The sequence below is a fragment of the Ovis aries genome, chromosome 11 (assembly GCF_016772045.2).
Source record: "Ovis aries strain OAR_USU_Benz2616 breed Rambouillet chromosome 11, ARS-UI_Ramb_v3.0, whole genome shotgun sequence".
In the NCBI taxonomy this organism is placed as follows: domain Eukaryota; kingdom Metazoa; phylum Chordata; class Mammalia; order Artiodactyla; family Bovidae; genus Ovis; species Ovis aries.
The window spans coordinates 16,861,714-16,886,361 of record NC_056064.1 but is presented as its reverse complement, the minus strand read 5'-3'; the positions used below and the strand labels follow the sequence as shown (position 1 = coordinate 16,886,361).

General features: G+C 49.3%; 1 protein-coding gene across 1 annotated transcript in view; it reads right to left on the bottom strand.

Moving 5' to 3' along the window:
* The window catches only part of LOC101120341 (acid-sensing ion channel 2), a 296,516-nt gene that overhangs the window by 90,916 nt on the left and 180,952 nt on the right, over window positions 1-24,648 (bottom strand). Inside the window, exon 2 of the mRNA XM_027975288.3 lies at window positions 6,631-6,781. Within this exon, the coding sequence (XP_027831089.1) occupies window positions 6,631-6,781 (151 nt within the window). The remainder of the gene's footprint in view (window positions 1-6,630; window positions 6,782-24,648) is intronic.

Sequence of the window (24,648 nt, the reverse complement as noted above, 5' to 3'; positions counted from 1 at the left end):
TATTTTCTCTCTCTCAACAAATGTATCAACAGATATCTATTGCCCTGGTAGATGTCAGTGAGCCAGACAGTCCAAGATCCCTAACCTTTTGTAGCCTGTGTTTCAATAGAGACAGATTCACAACCAAAAATATTAGTAAATAAGTAACTCATATGGCATACTTGAAGATGACATGACATGGAACAGAGGACAAGCAGAACAGATAAGGAGGGGTGAGGAGTGGGGTGGAGTGCAATTTTAAATAGGGTAGTGAGGGGAGGTGAGATCCGAGCAAGGCTTGATGGAGGTGAGGCCATGAGCCACATGGTCTGAGCAGGGAATGCTAGGCAGAGGGAAAGGAGGATGCAGGTGCTCAAAGGGAAGCTTTGAGGAAGTCACAGGGAGTCACTGGGAAGTCAGAGTGGCTACAGCCACGAGAACACGGGGCTGAGTAGGAGGAAATGAGCCTGGGGAGATGATACGTGGTAAGGTATCGACTCTATTAGAGCGAGGACTCTCAAAATAATTTCTATGCTTAAAAATATAATGTCAAATTCATTTCCCCCCAACACTAGGATCTGGGGACATCAAGGCAGAGTTTACTTGATTAAAAAGTATATTTTCAGAACTTCCCTGGAAGTCTAGTATTAACAGTTAAGACTTCACCTTCCAATGCAGAGGGTGCAGGGTTGATCCCTGGTCTGGGGAGCTAAGATTCCACATGCCTCGTGGCCAAAAAACCAAAACATAAAACAGAAGCAACTCTGTAATAAATTCAGTAAAGATTTTAAAAATGGTCAACATAAAAACAAATCTTTTAAAAAGTGTATTCTCAACAGGGACCTACTGCATAGCACGGGGAACTCTGCTCATTATTATGTAGCAAGCTAAATGGGAAAAGAATTTTAAAAAGAATAGATATATATGTACGTATAACAGAATCACTTTGCTGGACACCTGAAACTATCATGGCATTGTTAATCAACTATATATCAATATAATATAAAAAGTTTTAAAAAAGAAAATATAAAAAGAAAAAATTAAAGTGCACTAATATTTTAAAAAGTGTATTCTACATCAGCTTGAATGAAGGCGATAATTTTGAGCCTATCTATCTAGAATGCAAGTCCATTAGCGAGCTCCCAGCACACTGATTCCAGTTTGCTCAGATGTAACCCATCCCCATGCTCACCCCTACCTCCCTGAGGAGGGCCATTCCCATGACTGGCTTGGGGAACCCAGCTCCCTCAGGGGTCCCTTGTCCCTCCATAGACACACCCTCTGGTCACTGATTGGCCCAGGGGAGAGCACCTGACTGGGCTGGGCCAATGAATCCCTTCCTTGTTGTTTTCTTCTTAATAGAACAGTGAGAGAATCAGCGTGGCCTCTTGCTGATGGTAGACCATGAAAAAATATAAATCTATTGGGAGCTGTGTGTGAAAAGATACATGTGCGGAGAAACCCTGTCTCTAGTGAGAGAGAAAAAAGCAAATCAGAGAGAGGAGAGGAAAAAGAAGGGGTGAAAGACCAAGGAGGCGGGTGCCCTTGTTTCCAGTTGTTTCTCACGCCGCCCCCTTGCCTTCCCGCAGCTGGGTTGTTGAAGCTTGCCTTGGATTCCAGGGGTAATACAATTCTTTTATGCCCAAGCTTGTCTGAATCTGGGTTTTCTCATGTGCAGCCTAGATAACCCACTGCTTATTTCTTTTATCTTTGAAGTTACTCAGAGGCATCTACACCGAGTTTCATTTTTAACAACCTCCCACCTGCCTTCAATTTAATTTCCTTTAGCAAGATGCTGGTCGTGAAATCTGCACTTCTGTAGCCTAAGACAGCTTTTCAGTCCTTTTTCTATTTTGTGAGGTCCTCCATGAAAAAGAAGGTTTTCCACGGTCAAAAGCATTGCGGAAATAAATGCTTTATGCAACGTTGCTATCTTGGAGATTCATAATGTGATATATGGAGAATCCTCGCCCTGAATTAACGTGTTTAACTCTGCCTAACCAGGGTTCTCCAGATCATTTTTATTCCTGTAACATGTAACATCCAAAACTCAGGATCTGGGGGCATGCTGGCAAGGCCCATGTGTGTGACTGAGCCTGCCTTCTTTAAAGTGGTATATTTCCAGGGTGCCTTCCACAAGGATGTTTGACCAAGGAGGCATTGTCAGCCTGGGGGAAAGAACATTTTTGATTGATTTCATAGTCACTTTCTACTTGCTAAGTGTGAGTCCATAGGGCTGGGTCCATCCAAAGTGAATGCCTTTTCCTTATTCACTCTTTGGCACCAAAGGTCCTCCCTGTAGGTCAGAGTTACACCCAGAAGCATGGCTCCCCCAGTGCTTCCTGAAATTTCTGAGAAGTGAAGCAAGAATGTGCCAGAGGCTCCGCTTTGAGAATGAGATGTGCAGAGGATAAAGTGCTCCAGGACCCTTGTGTCGGAATAGGATATTTGGAACCGTCTCTGCCTCGGGGGTGGTCTGACCATCCTCCTATCTACTGGTTGTCGTTATCAACCTTTGACTGTTTAGAGTTTGCAGAGAGCGCTCATCTGATCTGCTGGTAAAGGCAGGGCTGGGTGTTCGATCATGGGTCTGACTCTATAAAGTTACTTCCTTGTCTTACTGCTCTGCCTCTTATCAAGCTGTCTGTAGCTACTCCCTCAACAGCCAGCTTTCCATTCCTTTCTCCTCCATCGTCACCCATCTGTCTCCTCTAAGGACTCAAGTTCCTTTTCCTGGGGATTGAGGGGAATTGAAAAGGTCAGGGAGGCAAGGTGGCATCCGTGGAGCCACCTGGCTTGGCAGGTCAGGAAGGCAGCTCCCTCCGAAAGCCCAAGGTGGGATGAGGCTTGGCCATCCCCTCAGTCTTTGGGAGCAATGACCAAAAAGCAGAGCGTGGCTACGCCTCCTCAGGTGGCCTTATGGACAAACATCCCTCACTCACCAGAGCCCCCCTCTTGTCCTTCAGCAGGTGTGTGGACCTCAATTCCACCCATGTGAGGCTCACCCCCTACCAGTCCAGGAAACAAGCAGTTTTGAGGTGACCAGAATCTCTAAGAAATGCTCATGACACAATGGTTTCTCAGCCTGAAGAAAGGTGCTGTGGAGGAAGTCTGGGTGTGGGGATTCAGGAGGCGTGGCTGGGTGGCCTGGGTGAAGTTGCCTAACCTCAGCTTTCATCCCTGGCAAATGGAGATAAGGAGCCCTTCCTATTGCTTCCCTGGTGGCTCAGACGGTAAAGTGTCTGTCTGCAATGCAGGAGACCCGGGTTCGATCCCTGGGTTGGGAAGATCCTCTGGAGAAGGAAATGGCAACCCACTCCAGTACTCTTACCTGGAAAATCCCATGGACAGAGGAGCCTGGTAGGCTAAAATCTATGGGGTCGCAAAGAGTCGGACACAACTGACTGACTTCACTTTCCTTTCCTTTCCTATTGCTCAACATGAGGGGAAGGCTGGGAGGGAGGGTAGTTATGGCCCCAGAGGAATGCAGGGATGGCTGCGAAGGCAAAAATTCAAGAAGTCAGCCAGAGCTACTGAAGCTGTGCTCTCCAATATGGCGGCCACTCCCCCTGTGGCGATTTAAATGAATATACATCCTATGATAATAAAACCTCAGTTCCTCATTGATCACATATCAAAGGCTCAGTGTGGCTACCATGTAGGACAGCACAGTTAGCATTGCAGCAACGACCAGTTTCTTCTCTCACTAATTTCTTCTGGCTTCTGTCCTGCTTTCAACCCCTTCTCCTTCATGCCCTGAATTATCCAACCTCAGAGGACGTGGTTTGAGTGACAAGTGCTGGTGTCTCACTAGGGACAGCTCACGCTCACTCTGCTGGCAGGAGGGAGCCTGGAACTTCTTCTGGATTCTGTGTGCAGCTCTGGTTCCTGATAGTGGCTTGAAAGGCAGGGGCTGTGTCCTGTGTCTTCTGCAGTCCGACCATGTCCTGCCTGAGTGTTAGGCTCACAGTAGGTCCTTAACTACGATTAAAGATTTGTCCTGAATGGATATAGCTCATGGTCCATGAGGGCTGACGGCTGGTCAAGAAGCTTGGGTCAGTACGGTCCTGGCTTGGCCACAGATTCACCATGTGACTATCAGTCCATCACTGCTTCCCACCAGGCCTCTGTAGAACAGGCACGCAGGGGTGGGGTTTCTGTGTGTGTGTGTGTGTGTGTGTGTCTGGAATAGATGGTCTCAGGTTCTTTCCTGCTCAGACCATCCACAGCTTTAGGGGGCAGAATGCAGATTCCCTGGGAAAGGCCTTGTGGTTGGAGCCCAGGCCATCAGTGGTCAGTGTGGAGACTCAAGGTGACCCTGCAGGGAGCCGTGCTGGGTGAGGATGTCTGGGAGTGAGTGGGGCAGCCTGCCTTGCGAGTGTGTGTGTGTGTGTGTGTGTGTGTGTGTGTGTCCATACATGTGCTTTGGCTTCTGACTCAAGGTAACAGGTGAGAAATCCAACATTACACTGGATGGATATAACTAACTTTTGGTCAGGCTGTAGGTATGGGGTCTCCGGGATTCTTTTCTTTTTAGTTTAATTTCTGGCTGTGCCGGGTCTTTGTTGCCACGTGTGGGCTTTGTCTAGTTGCGGCGAGCAGGGGCTACTCTAGTTGTGGTGTGCAGGCTTCTCATTGTGGTGGCTTCTCTAGTTGCAGAGCTTGGGTTCTAGGATGCACAGGCTTTAGTAGTTGCGGTGCACAGGTTTAGTTGTCCCTCAGCATGTGGGATCTTCCCGAACCAGAGATAGAACCTGTGTCCCTTGCATTGGCAGGCGGATTCTTAACCACTGGCTCAGCAGGGACATCCCTCCAGGATTCATTTTCTTTTTTATTTCTCTCCTTTTCCACAAGAGGTTCAATGAGCAAGTATGTTCTGGTGTCTCCAAGGTAGAGGACCAGGTCTTGGGGACCTGGTCCCAGCTCCCAGGACCCAGGGTTGTCTTTGGGCCCCGGGTCTCAGAACACAGGCTGGCCTGAAGGATGTTCTGGAAACCCAGGCTCTGTGGGCCCTTTTCCAGTGCGTGGCACTAACACATTTCTTTATCTGTTTGCTAGAGGGCAGTGCTTAGTCGCTCAGTTGTGTCCAAGTCTTTCGGACCCCATGGACTGTAGCCAGCCAGGCTCCTCTGTCCATGGGGACTCTCCAGGCAAGCAGACAGTGGGGACCCTGAATTTAGGGAAGTGGATGGATTCAACTAAGTGTCTGCTTGGCAGAGGGCTGGAGCCTGCGGTGAGCTCCCGGAGACGGTACTGGATCCATATGAGTGGGTGATGCTTGTGAGGCCATCTCACTCTTCAGGAGCAAGAGGAGTGACCACAACATGCCCCGAGGGGTGCTCAGAGGCGAGGAGCCTGGAGAGGCAGTGCGGTGGACGGGAGAGAGCTCTGGGCGTGTGGTCAGTCCTCCCCAGGGTGGAGGCCCTCGCTGCCCTCAGAAGCCCGGAGGGCCTGGGGCTGGGGAGGGCCAGGCCTCAGGATGGGCTGAGGGAACGGCTGTGGGAATCATGGGATGGAGGCTGGGCTGCAAGAAATGAGGGCCGGGGTGTGTGGCCTTCACCCCCTCCTCAGCTGCAACCTGAGGGCCTGGGCCTCCTTCCTGCTGCACTCTGCTCTCCCTTCATCCCTGCCTGGGGGCCCTCTCAGGCGCATCTCCAGACTTCCTCCTCCTTCCCCTCTTTCGGCCCTGAACCTAGGGTTACCTTAATCTCTCTTTGGGTCTCCTTGGCATCCAGGGTCCCATGCTTGGGCACCTCTTCCACTTCACTTGGTGAGATCTAGAGGCTGCCGGCCTCCCTAGGCCTCCCTGCCGTATCATTCCAACCACCCCTCCATCATCACAGGGCCTTCCCTGTCCTTCCTGCACCCCTCTCATGAGGATCTCATGAGATAATCTCAAGACTCCAAGGACCCTATGCCCTGCAATGCTTTCCCTGAACCCTCCCTCCTCCCAGGTAAAGGCTGTCATCCCACCCCAGCACCGGGGACCCTCGGGTCCCAGTGGACTGTGAGTCTCCTCCACTAGGCTGTGATCAAGGGCTTGGTCTTTTTTCAATTCAATATCTTTATTTTGGTGTAAAGCCTGAGATAGCACATGTGGCTTATGAATAGTTTGCTGAATAAATAAACGAATAACTGGATGCATGAAATAAGCTTTGGGACCTGTACACCCGGTCCCCCATGGGCTCACGCAGGCTGAGTCTGTGCCCTTGCATTTTCCAGCAGCCCCTCCACCTTCCCCCAGCGGGAGAAATCTGCTTTCCACTGGGCCCTGTAGCCGGATTGGGATGTTCAAGAAGGCGGAAGAGGAAGGGGCTGGTCCATCACTTCCTCTTCTCCTGAAATCGCGCCACCCACCGCTCCAACCGAACTTGTTAATTCAAGCCTTCCTCCGCGCCTCCTCTCATCCTATCCACCTTCACTTTCCAGTATCCCCAGCACCGGCCCCCTCCCACGTAGTGAAATCCAAGGGAAACTCAGGGCATCACAGCTTGTGCCGGGGCGTCCTTCCCATTCACCGGCATATCACCCGCCCCTTGATGGAGGCAGTCCTTCACCGGGTGGGCCAAGATAACCTGCTCCAGGCAAAGGTCTCCCGGAGGCTGCACCCCTCCTCCCTCACCCCCTGCCCCGGCCCCTGGCCCGGCTCACCTGTCTCGCCCCAGATGGGCAGGTACTCATCCTGCTGAATGTCCAGCATGATCTCCAGCCCGTTGCCTGTCCCCCCCTTGACCGTGGTGAGCAGAGGCTTGCCATCCTCGCCTGAGTTAAACATGTAACACTTCCCATATTTTGTAAACACCTGAGAGAGAGAAGAGAAAGAAGCACGTGGGTGACTTTGGACTTGGCAGCAGCCTGGGAACTCCAGAAATCCAACAGCGTCCCACAGCCCGTCATAGTCAACCCTCTTGGGGACCAGTGATTCCTCACCCCGGGTTAATGGGCTGGATTCTGGCATCACAGAACACATCTGGACACCCTTTGGGGTTTGTTGCCATGGGGTCTGGTCTCTTCTCCCTCTGTTAATCCTTCCCTTTCCACCCCCCTCCCCGGGGCGGGGTGGGTAGAGGGGCTGCGGGCAGCCACGTCCACTCTCAAGTGTCAAGCATTGTCTGTATGCTTTCTATCCTGTAATCTGTGCCTCCAGCCTGAGCTTTCTCTTGGGCTCCAGACACACTGATCCAACTGCCTGATACGCATGATTTCAGGGGGACATAGACACCCAACTACCAGCATGTCCCAATGGGATCAAGGCTTCCTCAGCCCCGCCCCACTGGATGGCTCTCCTGTGCACGTGTCCTGGGGGATAGCACTGCCACCTGCCCAGGGGCTCAAACCAGACCCGCAGAGCGGGTGTCCCCTCTTCCTCTTTCTCACCCCACGTCCAATCAACCAGCAGGGCCCGTCAACACTGTCTCTGGATCCAACTTGACTTTCTCTTCTGCACGACTTTAACTTAATGACCTCCGTCATTTCTTGCTTGGGCTGCTGCAGTTTCTTAGCTGGACTGCTGGATTCCAGACAACCTTCTCCAGCCCATCTTTTAAGTGAACCATGGCTCACTCCTTCAGAAATGCAAACTTGATTATATTTATCCTGTGGTTAAAATCCATCAGGGCTGCGCATCCCCCTGAGAGTAAGATCCAGGCCCCCCCTCCACACTCAGCCTTCTATGATGCTCTCTCTGTCTGCTCCATCCTCCTCTTCCCATCTGAGTCCATGGGAATTCACTGGAAGATAAACTCATGGGCTTGGTGGTTACCTCTGCATGTTCACTGAGGAGTCTACCCCTAGTGGCTAGCACAGGGCCTGGCACCTGGGGGTATTCCAGAAATATATGTCAAGTGGACAAGTGAATGAATAAATGAGTGAGTGGGTGGAGCTACATTAAACAACTCTGACACCTCTGGATGTGCCCTGCTGGTTCGCCTACTTGTGGCTTTCTAGTTGCTGCTTCCACTACCTGTAACAGGTCTTGTTCCTTTTTTGGCCTGGGCAACCTCTGCCCATTCTCCAAGACTGGATCGATGCATCACCTCCTCCAGGAAGCCGTCCCAAGCTCATGGACCAAGTTGTATAACATCCCTCCTCACGTTCCCCCTTTGCTCCTTCACCAGGGCAGCTATCATATGCAGCAGTAACCGCAGGTGGATATTGTTGTTTCCATTGTGCAGAGGACAAAACCACAGCCCAGAGAGGTTAAGCAGCTTGTCCAAGGTCACACAGCTATTAAGTAGAAAAGCTGAGGTTCAAAGCCATCTCTGTCTGGTTCTAACACACATGATCTCTTTGGGCATGTCGTCATTGTCATTGGGCTGTTTCTGAGCTCTATGCTGCGCCTCTCTGCCTCGCTTTTTCCATCAGCCAATCAACAGTCATATGCATGAGTTCCTACTACTTGCAAGGCTTATGGAGATTGTAAAGAGGCACAAGCCCTGCACGCCCACTATTTCCCTTTATAGCTAGGGTCCCCGGCGCCCTGGCCACGGACCAGTGCTGGTCCATGACCTGTTAGGAACCCGGCTGCACAGCAGGAGGTGAGTGGTGAGACAGAAGTTTCATCTGTATTTACAGCCACTCCCCATCCTTTGGGCTTCCCCGGTGGCACTAGTAAAGAACCCGCCTGCCAATCAGGCGATGTAAGAGATGCTCACTCAATCCCTGGGTCGGGAAGATCCCCTGGAGGAGGGCATGGCAACCCACTCCAGTATTCTTGTCTGGAGAATCCCATGGACAGAGGAGCCCGGTGGGCTACAGTCCATGGGGTCCCAAAGAGTCAGACACAACCGAAGCGACTTAGCATGCACTCCCTCCCTCCCTTGCTTTACCACCTGAGGTCTGCCACCTGTCAGATCAGATCAGTGGGGCATACTAAATTTAATACACTTGAATCATCTTGAAAACATCCTTATACACCCCCCCACCCCCCGCGTCCACCCCAGTCCGTGGAAAAATTGTCTTCCATGAAACCGGTCCCTTGTGCCAAAATGGTTGGGGACTGCTCCTTTTTCGTGCATATCAAAGTATATAACTAGATGGTGATTTATAGGACTGTTTGTTGGAGAGGGTGGTGTTTGTTGGATGGATGAATGAATGAATGGGCTTCAAGGGGTTGCTACTCGCATTCCCTCGCCCACCTCTGGGAGGCGCCCTGAAGAGCTGGCCAGCCTTGCTAGTTATGGCGGGATCTCACACCTGATATCTTGTTCCACTCCCCTCCCCTCCCTTTCTCTGCTCTGGTATTCTCAGCTTCCCTCTTAATTGTTCCTAAGCGTTTTTGCTTGCTTTTCCTAGAGGGTATTAGAGGAGAGACGGTTTACCTTCGTGGGGGCAGAAGAAGGGGCTCAAAGCCAGGCAGGCGCACACGGACTGCACTTCTCTGCAGGTCTCCCTGCCTGCCGCGCCCCAGCCCGCCGCCCCTGCCTCGCTATTCCCTTCTCGCTTCTCTGAGAGGATCATTTTCCTCTTTGCTCAACATCAAAGGCTGAGAGCTATTTACCCACAGCACAGTTTTGCTAGAAACTCGGGACAAGATGCCGCTTTCCTTCCCGGTCGCCGTGCATAATGACCTGTAAGAGTAACTGGCGCTTCAAACGCAGGCCTTATCGCTCCCAGTCACAAAAGACAATTTATTTAAGCCCAGACTGTCAGGCCAGAGCTCGCTGCTTCTTCAGACCTGCCATTCTCCGAGGCACTTCTCTGCTCTCCTGGTAAGCGCTGACAGCCTCATCTGGGATGGCAGGGCTGAATTTGCAAGGTTGCTAAGAATCAAGAACTGCTCTTAGCTGGATCCTTTTGTAAGAATTAATGGTGCACGTATCAAACCTGGACCTGCAGGAGTGACAGGGGTGGGGGGTGGGGGGAAGCCTGAGGTGAAGATGGACCCCATGACCATCATTTTCATTGCTCACTGCGTGTTGCCATTGAGAGATGACCCATGTACGGCTTCAACTTTCTCAATGGCCCCAAGAAGTTGGAGGGAAGGAGACTAAAAATTCCTGAGCCTCTACTCTGTGCTGGCCCCTGCTTGGCATTTTCAGAGGAACTATCTTTTTCCTAATTATGGTCCCGACTACCTTGATGGGAAGGCATCTTATTATCACATGCCCATTTTACAGTTGGGAAGCCTGACACTTAGTGAAGACGTAGGTAGTAGAGCTGGGACTCATGGGTTTGACTTTACCACCAAGGAAGTTCCAAGGGAGGAACCCTGAGATTTTGAGCCAGAGCTCACTGTCAAGTCGATGGCCTTGAACATGACATCTTTTTCCAATGTCAGTTTTCATGTTTGCAAATTGAGCAAGATAACCTTGCCACGTGGTCGTAACATCTAAATGTGGGAATGCAAGTGGGTTTGTCTAGAAGATTACATAATAGACATCTTTAAGAGGTATGAATCCATACTAGGTCCTTTTCAGCAGAAGTGAGGGAAGTTATTTGAGTTATGGGGGGAGGTCAGTGATGAACTGAAGAATGGGAGGTGTTGAGGGGTCCTGTCTCCTCTGATTGTGTCTCAGTAATACCAAGCTCGTCTCTCTCTCTCTTTTTTTTTTTGCTGCATTGGGTCTTCATCGCAGCTGTCAGGCTCTCTAGTTCTGGCATGTTGGGCTTAGTTGTCCCCAGGCATGTGGATCTTAGTTCCTTGACCAGGGATCAAACCTGTGTCTGCTGCATTGGAAGGTGGATTTTCAACCACTGAAACCCCAGGGAAGTTCCATCAAGCTCATTTTGAAGTAGTTACAGAGGATAGAAACCATCATGAGCCACTGACTGCTTATTCCTTAAGAATGTTAAGCCTGTTGCTAAAAGCCCAGGGCAGCCAATGAGATTACTGGGGCCACAGAGTTCTGTAAGAGAGGGCAATGCTTTGATGCACACAATCCACTTTGAAATCTACGTTTGGACGGAATTGCAACCAGTCACTGGTGCAGTGGACAGCTGTCATAGTCGGAAGTTTGCATGTTTTGGCCTGTACTCTTCTCTTGGTAGTGTCTTTGTCTGATTTTGGTATCAGGGTGATGGTGCCTTCATAGAATGACTTTGGGAGTGATCCCTCCTATTCGGTCTTCTGGAAGAGTTTGAGGGACTTCCCTCATGGTCCAGTGGCTGAGACTCTGAGCTCTCAATGCAGGGAGCCCAGATTCAATCCCTGGTCAGGGAACTAGACGCAACTAAGAGTTGGCATGCCACAGTGCATGCTGCAGCTAGAGATCCTGCAGGCTGCAGCTAGAGGTCCTGCCTGCGGCAATGAAGATCGAAGATCCCGAGTGCCGCAATTAAGACCTGGCACAGCCAAATAAATAAATAAAGATAAATATTAAACAAAGATTTTGAGACGGATCGGTATAAGTTCTTTGTATGTTTGGCAGAATTCCCCAGTGAAGCTGTCAGGCCCTGGACTTTTGTTTGTAGGGAGGTTTTTTTTTTTTTTTAAATTAGAGATTCTATTTCACTTCTAGTGATTCGTCTGTTCAAATTATTTATTCTTCTTGATTCAGTTTTGGTGGGCTGTTTTTAGAAACCTGTCCACTTCTGAGTTATTCAGTGTTTTGGCATAGATTGTTCATATTTGGCACAATCTAAATCCAAGAAATCTGGATGCGGGGATGGGGAGAGGGTCTTGTGCCTTCCAGTAGCTCTTAGACCAGCCCTGAGGTCACAGACTGGCTTGGTGCTCCTCTCTGGAGCACCATTCACATTCTATCTGCTGTCATTAATTTTTTGCAGCAGAGGTTGGTCTTATCACTCCCATCTTACAGATAAGGAAACTGAGGCCCAGAGAGGCTGAGCCAGGTCACAGAGCTGGTAAGTAGAGAATCCAGGGTGTAAGTCATCTTTGCCTCACTCCATTGCCTGTGTTCTTTGCCGCTGCTTCCTCGTAGCTACAGCTACTCTGTTCCCAACAGACTGATAAAATTGGTGCCTTGCTAACACTAGGGGTCTTGAGCTTGGTAATGGGGGGGAGGTGCGGTGGTTATATCTCAGAGTCAGGAGAATCTCAGGAAAGTGCAGGCACCACAAATCTTAGGGATTTCCCTGGTGGTCCAGGGGTTAAGAATCCTCCTCTCAATGCAGGGAACACAGGTTTGATCCCTGATTGGGGAACTAAGATCCCGCATCCTGTGGGGCAACTAAACCTGAGCCCTGCAACTAATGAAGCCCTCAGGCCACAATTAGAGAGCCTGCTCGCCACAACCGAAGATTCCTCATGATACAATGAGGATCCCATATGCCACAACTGAGACCCATCACAGCCAAATAAATAAATAAATATAAAAAAATCTTATTGCCCAAATGTCTCATCTTGCCCATGGAGAGTCTAAGGCTCAGAGGGGTAGAGTGTCCTGCCCCGGATCACGCAGCTAGTTTGGGGGCAGGGTTGAGACCTGACCTGGGTTTTGGTCTGTGCACTTCCTCTGAAGCCTCTGTTTGCGCATGATGGGGTTGGAGATGATGGCTACGCTCCCCTTCCTGGGGCCCTGCATCCAGGAATAAAAAAGATTAGCAATGCCTGCTGGCCTGGGTACCAGCATCCAGGCCCAGTGTGACCTGTTGGGGCAGCCTGCCTCAGAATCCAGGAAATGCACAGTGGAAAAGGTTAGGGACAGCAAATATCCCTGAAGACACAGTTTTCTGGCCCAATTAGTAGTGCAAACAACATTTCTACACATGGACCTACTTAAGAAAATAAATTATGTATAAGCTCCCCTAAGGACTGTAGAAATATCCACTTACCAGCACACGACTGGGCCTGTAAGCTTCAAACCTTCCAAGCCTTCATTAATCCTGACCTTTAGGGCTTTTCTGAGGCAGTGGCTTCCTTGTCTCTTCTTGCTTATTGAGCTTGAACGAAGTGAAATCCTATTGCTCCAAACCTCCTCTAAAACTCAGCCTTTCCCCCCCGCTGAGTTGAATGAACTTTCCTCCCAGTGATTTGTTGAAATTTCTCATTTGGCTGTTTTCAAAATAATGGACATGCTAAAGCCCACTGTTTTGTTTGCTCTGGCTTTCTCTATTAAAATCTCCTAACACAGCGGTCCTCAACCTTTTTGGTACTGGGGACAAGTTCTGTGGAAGATAACTTTTCCAGAAACCAGGGGACTGCATGGTTTCTGGATGATTCAATGCCTCACATTTATTGTGCACTTTATTTCTATTATTATTACATTAGCTCCACCTCAGAACATCATGCATTAGATCCTAGAGGTTGAGGACCCTGCTTTAACACATTTTACACAGAGGGAGGAAAACAGTCTGTTAAATGGGTTACCAGGCTTTCAGTAAACAAAATGAAGCTGCTTTTTGTTTTCTTTTCTTGGAAGGAGGGGTGGAAAGTTATCAGTAATTCATTCCTTTTCATTGCTGTGTAGTATTCCATCACACAGCTATATCAGGATTTATTCATTCAACTACTGACAGACATTGGGTTGGCTATTACAAATAAAGCTACTACGAGCAGGTATAGGTCAGTCTTTGTACGGATAAGTTTTCATTTCTCTTAAGTAAGTGCGTAGGAACTGAATGGCTGAATCATATCATTGTAAGTGTATCTGTAACTATTTAAGAAATGGCCAAGTTGTTTCCAAAATGGTTGTATAGTTTTATATTCCCATCAGCACTGTATGAGAGCTTCAGTGGGGGTGGTTTCCATTTGTTTTCTGAAGTTTTCAATCAACACGTTTGAGAATTAAATACGGCGGAGGGATGCATGCATGAGGAGGGCGCTATAGACGGTCAGCTCCTGGAAGGCGAGGCCTGCATCTTATTAGGAAAAATGCTTACTCACTCATCGCTTCCTGCAACAGGAATTTTTGACCGCCTATGATGTCCCAAGGACAGATGCGTGACTGTGCTTTTACCCCATAGTGAGATTTAAAAGGTGACTTCAACAAGTACCCAGGAAAGCACCTCCGTGTGGCTGTGGAGTCCTTGGGAACCAAGGAGATGAGGGGAATGCAACCCCTTGGCAACCACGTGTCCCTTCATCCCAACCAAGAGGCCACAGTCTCTTTTAGGACGTCATTAATATCATTCATCTTTGGGTTCCTTTTCGGAGGGGAGAGAATGTACAGTCACTGGGCACTTACCACAAGGCAGGCGCTGTGCTGATTGCCTCATACTCCTTCTATCTTTCTTAATAAAAATTTAACCAATTAATTAAAAAATTTGGCTGCACTGGGTCTTAGTTGTAGCATACAGGATCTTCAGTCTTCCTTGTGGCATGTGAGGTCTTTACTTGCAGCATGTAGGATCTAGTTCCCTGACCAGGGGCCCCCTGCTTTGGGAGCAGGGAATCTTTAGTCACTGGACCACCAGGAAGGTCCCCTATAGACCTTCTATCTTTTAGGGCTCACAGAGCCCACTGATGTAGATGGTATTCTCCCCAATTTGTCGATGGGAAATCAAGGCTCAGCGAGGCTAAGTCCCTTATCCAAGGTCCTCCAGCTAGGGAGAGATTCACCTGACTTTTCCCTTTATATTCATGGGCCGCTTAAAGAACCCTTAGCATCATTTGAGCATATAATACGGTACTGAGGCCCCCCCCCTCCCCTCCACTGAGTCCCTGCCCCTCTGTGCAGAGATGTGACGTATGCTGTGTTGGTTTCACTAAGAAGCGCTCCTGTCTCCTTCCTCCAAGCCTGAAACACAGCCCAGGGCTTTTCTGCTGGGCAACTCCAGAGAGTTTTATACCACACTGAAAGAGATGTGTAAGCCCCATGCAGAAGAAAAGAGCATCAGGTGACTGTCAGCTGGGAAAACAGCACAGAGGGGAGCAAGGGTGAAACTGAGCGCTCTCCAAGTCACACATCTTGTGAACAAATGTTCCTCTGGAGAACGGCTCACAGAGGCAGAGGGGCCACTTGAAGGTCCCTGGAGGGTCATTTGAAATTCCAGACCTTCACCAATGAATCCTTCCTGAGTCCTCATGTGAGCATCCCAAATTGGGCCTGACTTGGGGTTATGAAATGGGTTGAGGGCAGCTAGAAGCCTTTCAAGTTGGACCAGCTTGGCTGGTGTGAGGAAGGGAGTCTGGGTGATGGAGGTTTCCAGGGAGACTTTAGGACAGGTTGGTTGATCTTTCTGCTGGGTCCTCCACTGTCTGTCTCCTGTGGGAAGTAAGGGCTGTGTCCTTTTCACTCCTGGCATCTCAGTGCCTGGCCCCATGCCTGACACAGAGTAGGCAATTAATGGGCAGGTGTCTGGATGCAAGAAAAGACTCAAGCATGGAACTGAGAACCAGGCAGCCTCAGCTTCCAGTGCTGGCTCTGCCCTGATTCAGGGAAGTCATTTCATCTTTTTGAATTTTGATCCCTCATCCTAGAAATGCTGGTAAGAGTAACTTCCAATAGAATTCTTGTAAAGATCAAAAAGGTCATAATGAATCTAAAATTGCTTCCTAGAAAAAAAAAGTTTTCAGCCCAGGCAGAGAACTTTCTTCCCTGTGGTCCGTATCATGGCTAAGCCCCGAAGGGACAGGGGAGGTGGAAGTGTGGTTGTTTGCCTGTAGAAATGGAATCTGAGATGTTGTTCCATCTGGGACCACATTTGTGGCTCATCCATCCAGTTGCCTAGTGAACATCTACAGAACATCTCTTGTGTTCTAGCACTGCTCCAGGCATTGGGGATGCAGAGAAGAATCAAGTCTTTTGGGACCACCCAGCAGGGAAGGTGGTCCTGCAGAGTGATTCTGGGTGGAGTGCACAGAAAGAAGCTGTCTGGTGCAAGGGATGGGAGGGTTGTGGGGGCTGATACAGAATTCTCTCTAGAGGCAGGGCTGCTGACTCCAGTGGTATTTAGCAGGCTGAGACAGATCCCTTAGGCTGGCTTCTGGTCTTAACAGGGGCAAGCTGATGTCAGGGAGGCCAGTGATGTCCACTGAGCCCTACCTACCAGCCCTTCAGCTCCCTTCTGTTTCCAACCCTTAGACAACAATGGGCTCTACTAAGAGACAGGCAGGATGGACAGACCTTGGAGTCAGCTTATCCTGGCTGAACACCTACTATGTGCCAGACACTGTGCGCAATATAGAGTGGAGCTTAGCTGTTAGCCAGTTGATAAGCACTAAGACGCACAAGCAGCGACCCAGAGGAGCTGGCATCTTGTTCTCTTCAAGGAAACCAGTGTCAGTCTCCCAGGACTCCTGCCAACCCCCCAAGCCTGGCTCTCTGATCTGTCCACTGCCAGCAGGTCACCAAGCCCAACCCTGGGGATAAGGGGCCAAGGCAAGGGGTTAATAGAAAGAGTACATTCCTGGGGAGCCAAGGTTGACTGCAAAGACCATATCCTTGGCTGTCATCAGATGTGGCGAGCAGGACCCAGGAGGGCTTCCCTGCCTTGAAGGAGAGCATAAGTGCAGAAAAAGTGAAGGAGAAATAGTGGGCACAAACTGTCCTCAGCCCATCGCCGTGTCCCTCTCCTGCCTCCATTCCCTCCTTCTTAGCCCTGCTGACACGATCCCTGCTGCGCCAGCCCATGCCAGTTCCCATGCAGAACCTACTGAAGGCAGGCTGTGTTCAAGGTGCAGCTGCCCAGACGCACCGGAAGTAGCCCTGAGTTCTGCCACCCTTGGTTCTTTCGGGGTGCAGAGCCTCGAGGCGAGGCTCACCTTAGTCTATGTTCTGATTACTTACAAGATAATGGATTCGAAGTACCCGACAGAGTACTCACTCAATAACATTAGTTAAGATAATGTAGGGGTTCTGCACCTGAGTTCTGAAATCTCAGCTCTTACATGATGTGATTTCTGGGTTCCTGGTCTGTATTACAAGTTCTTTTTACAAATGCTTGCCTGATCCTGTGACTATGGCCCTGTGCCCACTTCTGCCTGCTGCCTGCTGGACTTACAGGAATGTATGCCTACTTGGTTTCCCTGTGGCCATGCCCAGATGGAACATTGCTAGGGTATTCCTCTATAGGAAGTGTGTATCATCCCGGCTGGGTATTTCTGCTCAGCTGAACTTCAGCTTTCCCCCACTTTTCCAGCCTCTATCCCAGGGGCTTGTGTGGGCTTCCTATCCCATTGTGTTTTCTACCTGTGTGATCCACCCTGAGAAGGTGGTTCCTTGCAGCTGCCTCACTACTCACCTTCTGAAGCAGGTGTGGGATGGGGGGAGGAGAGAGGTAGGGATCAGAAATGTGTTCTATTGTGTTCCTAGTTAATTTCACATGATTCTACAGGGTTGCACAGAAACAACGCATGGGTGAAAGCCAAATGATGGTTTATGATGTTTACGGAAGCAAAGCAGATGTTCCAATTAATGCTAGGGCTGGGAACAGTCCCAAGGCAGGCTGATTCTAAAAGCCGATCAAGAAAAGGTCAAATAGGTAACAACTCACATGGCACGAAAATCCTCATAACCACATTCTTTCTGATTTCATATTTTCTCATTAAAAACATACTTCAGCTTCTCCAGGAACTGCTCACAGAATGTCACTGTCTTCTAGTTTTTTCCTCTCACTGGTCTTGGAGGTTGCTGCCGCTGCTGCTAAGTCGCTTCAGTCGTGTCCGACTCTGTGTGACCCCATAGACGGCAGCCCACCAGGCTCTCCCGTCCCTGGGATTCTCCAGGCAAGAACACTGGAGTGGGTTGCCATTGCCTTCTCCAATGCATGAAAGTGAAGTCGCTGAGTCGTGTCTGACTCTTAGCGACCCCATGGACTGCAGCCCACCAGGCTCCTCTGTCCATGGGATTTTCCAGGCAAGAGTACTGGAGCAGGGTGCCATTGCCTTCTCTGGGAGGTTGAGCAGCATGCAATTGCCATAGCAAAGCTTGCATTATGAATGTTCAAAGGCATCGCAGATTCACAAATGCAGAGGGTTTGAGGCAGTTCAGTGAGATTGCTTTCCCAACGTGTGGAATTAAGACCTGGCTGGAAGTTATACAGCATGCATGATACCATGCTCCTTCCTAGGTCCATAGCAGACATAATTAATGGATCACAGCACTCTTTCCCTGAGTCTCACATTTTTTTTTTTTTTTAAGCCCAATAATTCTGGCTGCCACTGTTGGAGTTGACAAGTGAATTGAATCCTATTTGCCCTTCTTATGCTGGAAGAATGTACTGCTGATGGTGAAAATGTTTCTGTAATAAAAGGCAATGCCTGACAGTTGGGGCAGGTTTGGAGGGCAACTTGAGGGCCACAGTTCTGGGGACTTAGGCAGAAGGGACTCTAGTTGGTGACAGAGGCAGAAATAGGACTTTGTATACTAAAAAAAACTTGCTGGCCTTTCCTGGTAGTCCAGTGGTTAAGAATTCACCTGCCAGTGCAGGGATATGGGTTTGATTCCTGGTCTGGGAAGATCCCACATGACTGGGGGCAGCTAAGCCTGTGTACTTGACTCCTGAACCCATGCACCCTAGAGTCTGTGCCCTGCAACAAGAGAGGCCCTCGCACCACAACGCAGAGTAGCCCCTGCTCCCTGCACCTAGAGAAAGTCCCTGCACAGCCACAAAGACCCAGCACAGTCAAAATAAAGAAAGTATTAAAGATCGCTTAGACTTGCCACTCTGCACTCTGGTAGAGCACGTATAAGCTTTGGAACCAAGTACCAATTCTGCCATTCATGAGTTTTTCAAATCGGGCTAATATTTCTTGACCATCCCTTTGTTTTTCGTCTCAGATGGGTGGACTCGACTTCCAGGCGACTGGGAATAATTTTCACGGCACCATAGTTCCTTGACTTAGGATCAAAGGATCAAAGGACCTGAGATGATTAGGGGCTTTCAAAATGAAAGACAAAGCGTTCTTTTGTTCTTTCAGCATCTAATGAACTACTATTATGTGTCAAATACTCTGCGAGATCTTGGGAATACAGAGATAAATAAGACACGGACACTCTCCTCAGTTGCCGGGGTAGAAATGGAGGAAAAAAAAACCAGCTTCAGGCCGTGAAGGAGGCAGAGCCACTGTAAGGCCCTCGTTGATTCCCGCACATCAGTTTACAGGATGCGGCTCTTGGGGGACAATGAGCAGGATGCAAGGTCCACTTGGGGAGTATTTGCTCTAACCCTTCAGTCCTGTTGAGCTTGTGTGCATTTGCAGAGGGCCGGTTTCCAGCTACTGTATTGCTTTTTATGGGTGACTTAAAAATATATATTTATTTGGCTGTGCTGGGTCTTAGTTGAGGCATGAGATTTTTGGCTTTCGTTGCAGCATGCAGGATCTAGTTCCCTGATCAGGGATTGAACCTGGGCCCCCTGCATCAGGAACTTGGAGCCTTAGCCACTGGACCCACCAGAAAAGCCTGTCAGCTACTGCTCTGACATCAGCATGACCTACTCAGGCCTTTCCCATCCTTTCCGCACTCCTCCACCGCAAGAGCCCCATCACATCTCCTTACCTCCAAACCAGAGCCTAGATTAGGATGGGAAAGGTGAGGTGCCAAGGCACAGAATTTAAGGAGGTATTCAGTTCTTGGGACTGAGAGTGGTGAGTGCTCTTTAAATTTTGCACCTGGGTACCCCAGTTGTTCACCCTAGTCTGTGCCCTGTTCCAGACAAAGTCAGATGAAGACAGGAAGAAAGACATCCATGATGAAAGTGGGACGACAGCCTGTTCTTACAAGCTTGCAAAATAGACACTATTGTCTTATTTACAAATGAAGAAACTGAGGCTCAGAAAGGGTGAGTTACTTGCAGAGGCATCATAGAGCCGAAAAATTCAGAGGATTTTATTTATTTACTTATTTTTTACTGAGACAGACCCAGGTCAGGTTCCCAGTTCTGCCTGTCCTGACCCATGTGACCTTGGGCCAGTCACTTATTTTTTTCTGACCTTCTGATTCCTCCATCTGAAGAATGGGGATAATAATATCTCTCAAGGTCAGATGGGAATGAAGTCCAGGCACTTCCAGCTTCTGGTTCTGTGACTCTGCTTTCTCATGTGTTAAATGGACCAGCCGTATCTGTTTCACAGAGATGCCCTGGAGACGAAATGAAATGATGGCCGTACCAGCCCATGGTGAGTTCTGAAGAGTTGTTTGGGGGCTCAAGTGTGAATTCCTTAATAGACTTTTCTGTCTCTCCGGCCCTGTTAACTGTCTGGTCTTCTGGGGTGCAAGGAGGGAGGTAACCATCTGTTTAGTGAGTGCTTTTAGATAATAGCTTCAGATCTTCTCTAGACGGATAATTGAGATGGAATGCTGGCTATAGGTCAGATGCCACACCAAGTGCTTAAATGCACCATCCCATTCAACCCTCTCAGAAACCCTACTATTACTCCCATTGTCAGAGAAGAAGAAACAAAATCTGGGGCAGGCCAAAGGACTCACCCAAGGTCATGCAGCACTTCAGAGGCAGAGCCAGGTGCTCCACCCATCTGTCTGATGGAGAAACCTGGGCTTTCTGTGTGTCCTACTAGGCAACAGTGACAGGAAGAAATCCAGGCTCTTTCTCAGCAATGGAGCAAAATCTAGGATTTGCACCTGAGCATGCTCCAATGTACCTGAATATAAATTAGACTCATTGCCAGTCAGGGCATGGAACCTTGGGAGTGCCAGTTGCTTCCTAAGCAGGGGCAGAGCGATGGCTTGAGGCTTTCCCGGATGGCCTGAGAGTGTCACTGACTTGAGTCTTTGCTGTTGCTCTTGTTGTTTAGCGGCTAAGTTGCATCTGACTCTTTTCCGACCCCATGGACTGTGTAGCCTGTCAGGCTCCTCTGTCCATGGCACTCTCCAGGCAAGAATACTGGAGTGGGTTGCCATTTCCTCTCCCAGGGGATCTTCCTGACCCAGGAATTGAACCCATGTCTTCTGTATTGCAGGCGGATTCTTTACCACTAAACTACCTGGAAAGCCTATGAGTCTTTGCTATGTCCTCAAAATTCAACTGAAATTCTACAACCCTGTTCCACCAAACCAGAGAATTGAGAGTGGCAGGTCAGCAATTCTCTGCAGGTTTTAAGTCCTATAGGTTCCACCTTGACAATATCTAGTTAATTTCCAGTTAATTTCCTTCTCCCAACCCCTGCAAGCTTTAGGGAGAGCTGTCAGTTGCCTCCACTGCAAGCTGCTGGGTGGGTGAACGCCTCCGTCCTGCAGGGTTGAGCATCCTCTATGCTACCATATTCCCTGTGTCCTTCCTAGTTCCGGGGACTTAGCAGGAAATCAATGAATGCCGAATAAATAAACGCTTCCATTTATTTGTCTATTTTTTGCTCCATCCCAAATTATGAGACTATTTATCCAAGAGCTCTATGCAGAGCCTGGCATAGCATAGGTACTCAGTAGAAGTTCGTTGAATGATAAGAGAGAATGACTGAAAGGAAAATGGTGCAATTTGCTTTATAAAGAGAGAAATCTGCACACGACGGAGCTGATCAAAACCTGTGTGAAGCAAGGACTCCTGTGTGGCTCCCCCATGAACCAGCTCCCTTCAAAGGAGGAATTTCAGCAGAGGGGCAAGACCTCTGTCTGTCCTCCTGGCTCCAGGTTGGATGGGCTGCAGAGAGATTCGGTGAGGAGAAAATCAGGCTTTCTTTTGTCAAAACAAGGCATCTGGTCCTCTCGTCTTCTGAGAACAAAGACTAAATGGAGGAACGGGGAGTGCTTAGAAGGGAAAAGAGCAGACTTAAGGAGGATCACAATAGCTATCTGTAAATATTTGAGGGGATATCATTTGGAAGAGAGAATAGACTTACTCTGTACTGCCATGGAGAAGAGTGTCAAGATCTGGGTTGGACATGAGGAAAGAAATTACCGGTTAACATACAGGCAGTAATCTTTCTGGGGAGATGGACATATTCTATATCATAAGGGTATGGGTTACACAGGTGTATCTATTTGTCATAATAATATAGGTAAGATCAGCGCATTTCAACATGCATACAGTGTACAACAACAAAAGGAAATGTTAAATCATTATCATCGGTACAGAGGAAACAAAAATATAAAATTATTAACATTGTTTGATTTGGATAGTGGGCACATAGGGTTCATTGCACATGCCTCTTGATTTTGTATATGTTTAATTTTTTTCATGAGTAAAAGCTGGTATATGTTCATTATTGAGCGGAGGTGAATCAAGGGGGCTGTGTTGAGAGGCAGTGAGCTCCATATCACTAGAAGTATTTTGCAAATTCACTGTGTATCTTCAATACCCCCCACCCTCTAAGAAACTGGGCTATTGGAGGGCAGTCTAGGAGAACTGATGCTTTTGAACTGTGGTGCTGGAGAAGACTCTTGCAAGCCCCTTGGACTGCAAGGAGATCAAACCAGTTGATCCTAAAGAAAATCAATCCTGAATATTCATTGGAAGGACTGATGCTGAAGCTGAAGCTCCACTACTTTGGCCACCAGATGCGAAGACCTGACTCGCTGGAAAAGACCCTGATGCTGGGAAAAATTGAGGGCAGGGGGAGAAGGGGGTGACAGAGGATGAGATGGTTGGATGGCATCACCAACTCGATGGACATGAGTTTGAGCAAACTCTGGGAGACAGTGAAGGACAGGGAAGCCTGGTGTGCTGCTGTTCATGGGGTCGCAAAGAGTCAGACGTGACCGAGTGACTGAACAACAACAAGGAGCAGGAGCCTGAACCAGATAACCTTTGTCAGGATCCTCACCCTTCTCCTGGGTAGGGGGATTGTCAAGACTGTACCACACGGGCTGAGGGTCTGGAGGAGAGCTGGACTCTCCAGAGCCATGAACTGGAGCCAGAGTCCCTCATTCTAGACAGTGGGAGATGCTGGGGATGGAGGCGGGCACATACCCAAGGTGTCTAGGAAGGCTGCTAGACTTGTGGGGGAGAGGGGTGTGGAGTGGGGAGAGGATCCAAGTCAAGATGCAGAATCGCAGGTTTGGAAAGCAGTCTGAGTTTTCAGGCTCTGAGCCATATGCCATGGCTTACTAGCTGTGTGAATCTGAGTAAGGCACTCTACCTCAGTCTTTTTATCTGGAAAATGGGAGATCGGACCTACCTCATAGGATTAAATCATCCTGGGGTGCCTGGCACCTAGACAGCCATGCTCATTAGCGTTATTACTACTTATAAGGTGGTGGTGGTTGTATGTCGTGTCTGACTCTTCTCGACCCCATGGACTATAGCCTATCAGGCTCCTGCGTCCATGGGATTTCCCAGGCAAGAATGCCAGCAGGAGTTGTCATTTCCTCCTCTAGGGGATCTTGCAGACCCAGGGACTGAACCTGAATCTCCTGAATTGGCAGGCGGGTTCTTTATCGCTGAGCCATCAGGGAGGCTCTGTAATGGGGAGATGAGCCCAAGTAAAGACTGGCTCTGGTGGGGAAAAGAGAATGGACTTGTAGGTCTGTTTCCTTCATCAGCTACCACTTAAGGCCACATTTTAGGGATGGCTGAGGGAGGGGGGTCTGAATGGGTCAACCTGACTTAAAATGCAGGGGGAAGAAATCTACAAGAACTCTTCCGCTGATGACATTCCAGGATTCTATCAGGATCCAGGCCATTTCCAGCAGTGACCACTATACCCCCGTTCATTGACGTTGCTGTAGAGATGCCCCGTGCTGGAGAGCTGTATGCCCACATTGCCAGGACAGAGTTTCCCCTTGGCAGCCTCCAGGGATCCCAGACCCATTTGGCTGCAGCTGTGACCCCATCCCAGACGCTAAGCCCATCCCAATCAGGCCTGGAGTCACACACGGTGAATCCCACAGGGCAGGTAAGACACTTTCATCTTACTATCTCCAGCTCCTGGCACATAGTTGGCGGGGTCGGTGGGGGCAGAGATGATAAATGGGTTCCAGGCAAACAAACGGATGCTTGAGCTAAATGTGAAGACAGGTGCTTTAGCCAGACCTGCTCACTCTGGGGCTCATGTTCCTGGAGAAACTGTGAGGATGGGGGGACAGTCTGTCCTCCCCCAGCTGGGCTCATAGACCCCCCAGGAGGCCAGTGGACAGCCACAGTCGACAGGCAGTGCTCCCAGCAGACGGCGGCAGCCTCTGCATTTCCACGAACGGCTCGGAGCACCAGAATGGCCACCCACTGAACTCACCATACATCAGATGCCTAATGGCGCGTTTGAGACCATAAGTGGTAACCACCAAATGGGACCCGGGAAAGGAATTAGAGCCAGATGCACAGCAGGGAGGGGGAAAAAAATCAAGAAGTGCCTCGGAGGAAATGGGGCCTGATGCAATCATCTCGAGACAAGAGAAACCATCTCTCAAGCATCTGCAGGCCCGAGGAGTCCATTTCATTTAGAATGAGCGCCATGGGGCTTCCCTGGTGGCTCAGTGGCAAAGGATCCGCCTGCCAATGCAGGAGATGCTGGTTCAATCCCTGGTCAGGGAAGATCCCACGTGCAACTTAGCCCATGCACCACAACTACTGAGCCTGTGCTCTGGAGCCCACACGCCTCACCTGCTGAAGCCTGCTCGCCCTAGAGCCTGTGCTCCACAACAAGAGAAGGGACCGCAACGAGAGGCTGGCGCACACAGTGAAGAGTAGCCCCACTCGCTGCAACGAGAGAAAAGCCTGTGTAGCGAGGAACCAGTGCAGCCAAAAAAAAAAAAAAAAAATCACTCTTTAAAAATAAATAAATTAAATAAAATTGGCGCCTTTTACAGAAAGCTGGGCTAGACCCCAGGGTCCTCATGCCTGGACTGGGCCTGTGCCACCCCGCCCTGCCCGCAGAATCTTGAACAGCTCCGAGAGCCCCATCTGGCCACTTATTCAAGTTTTCATTCAATA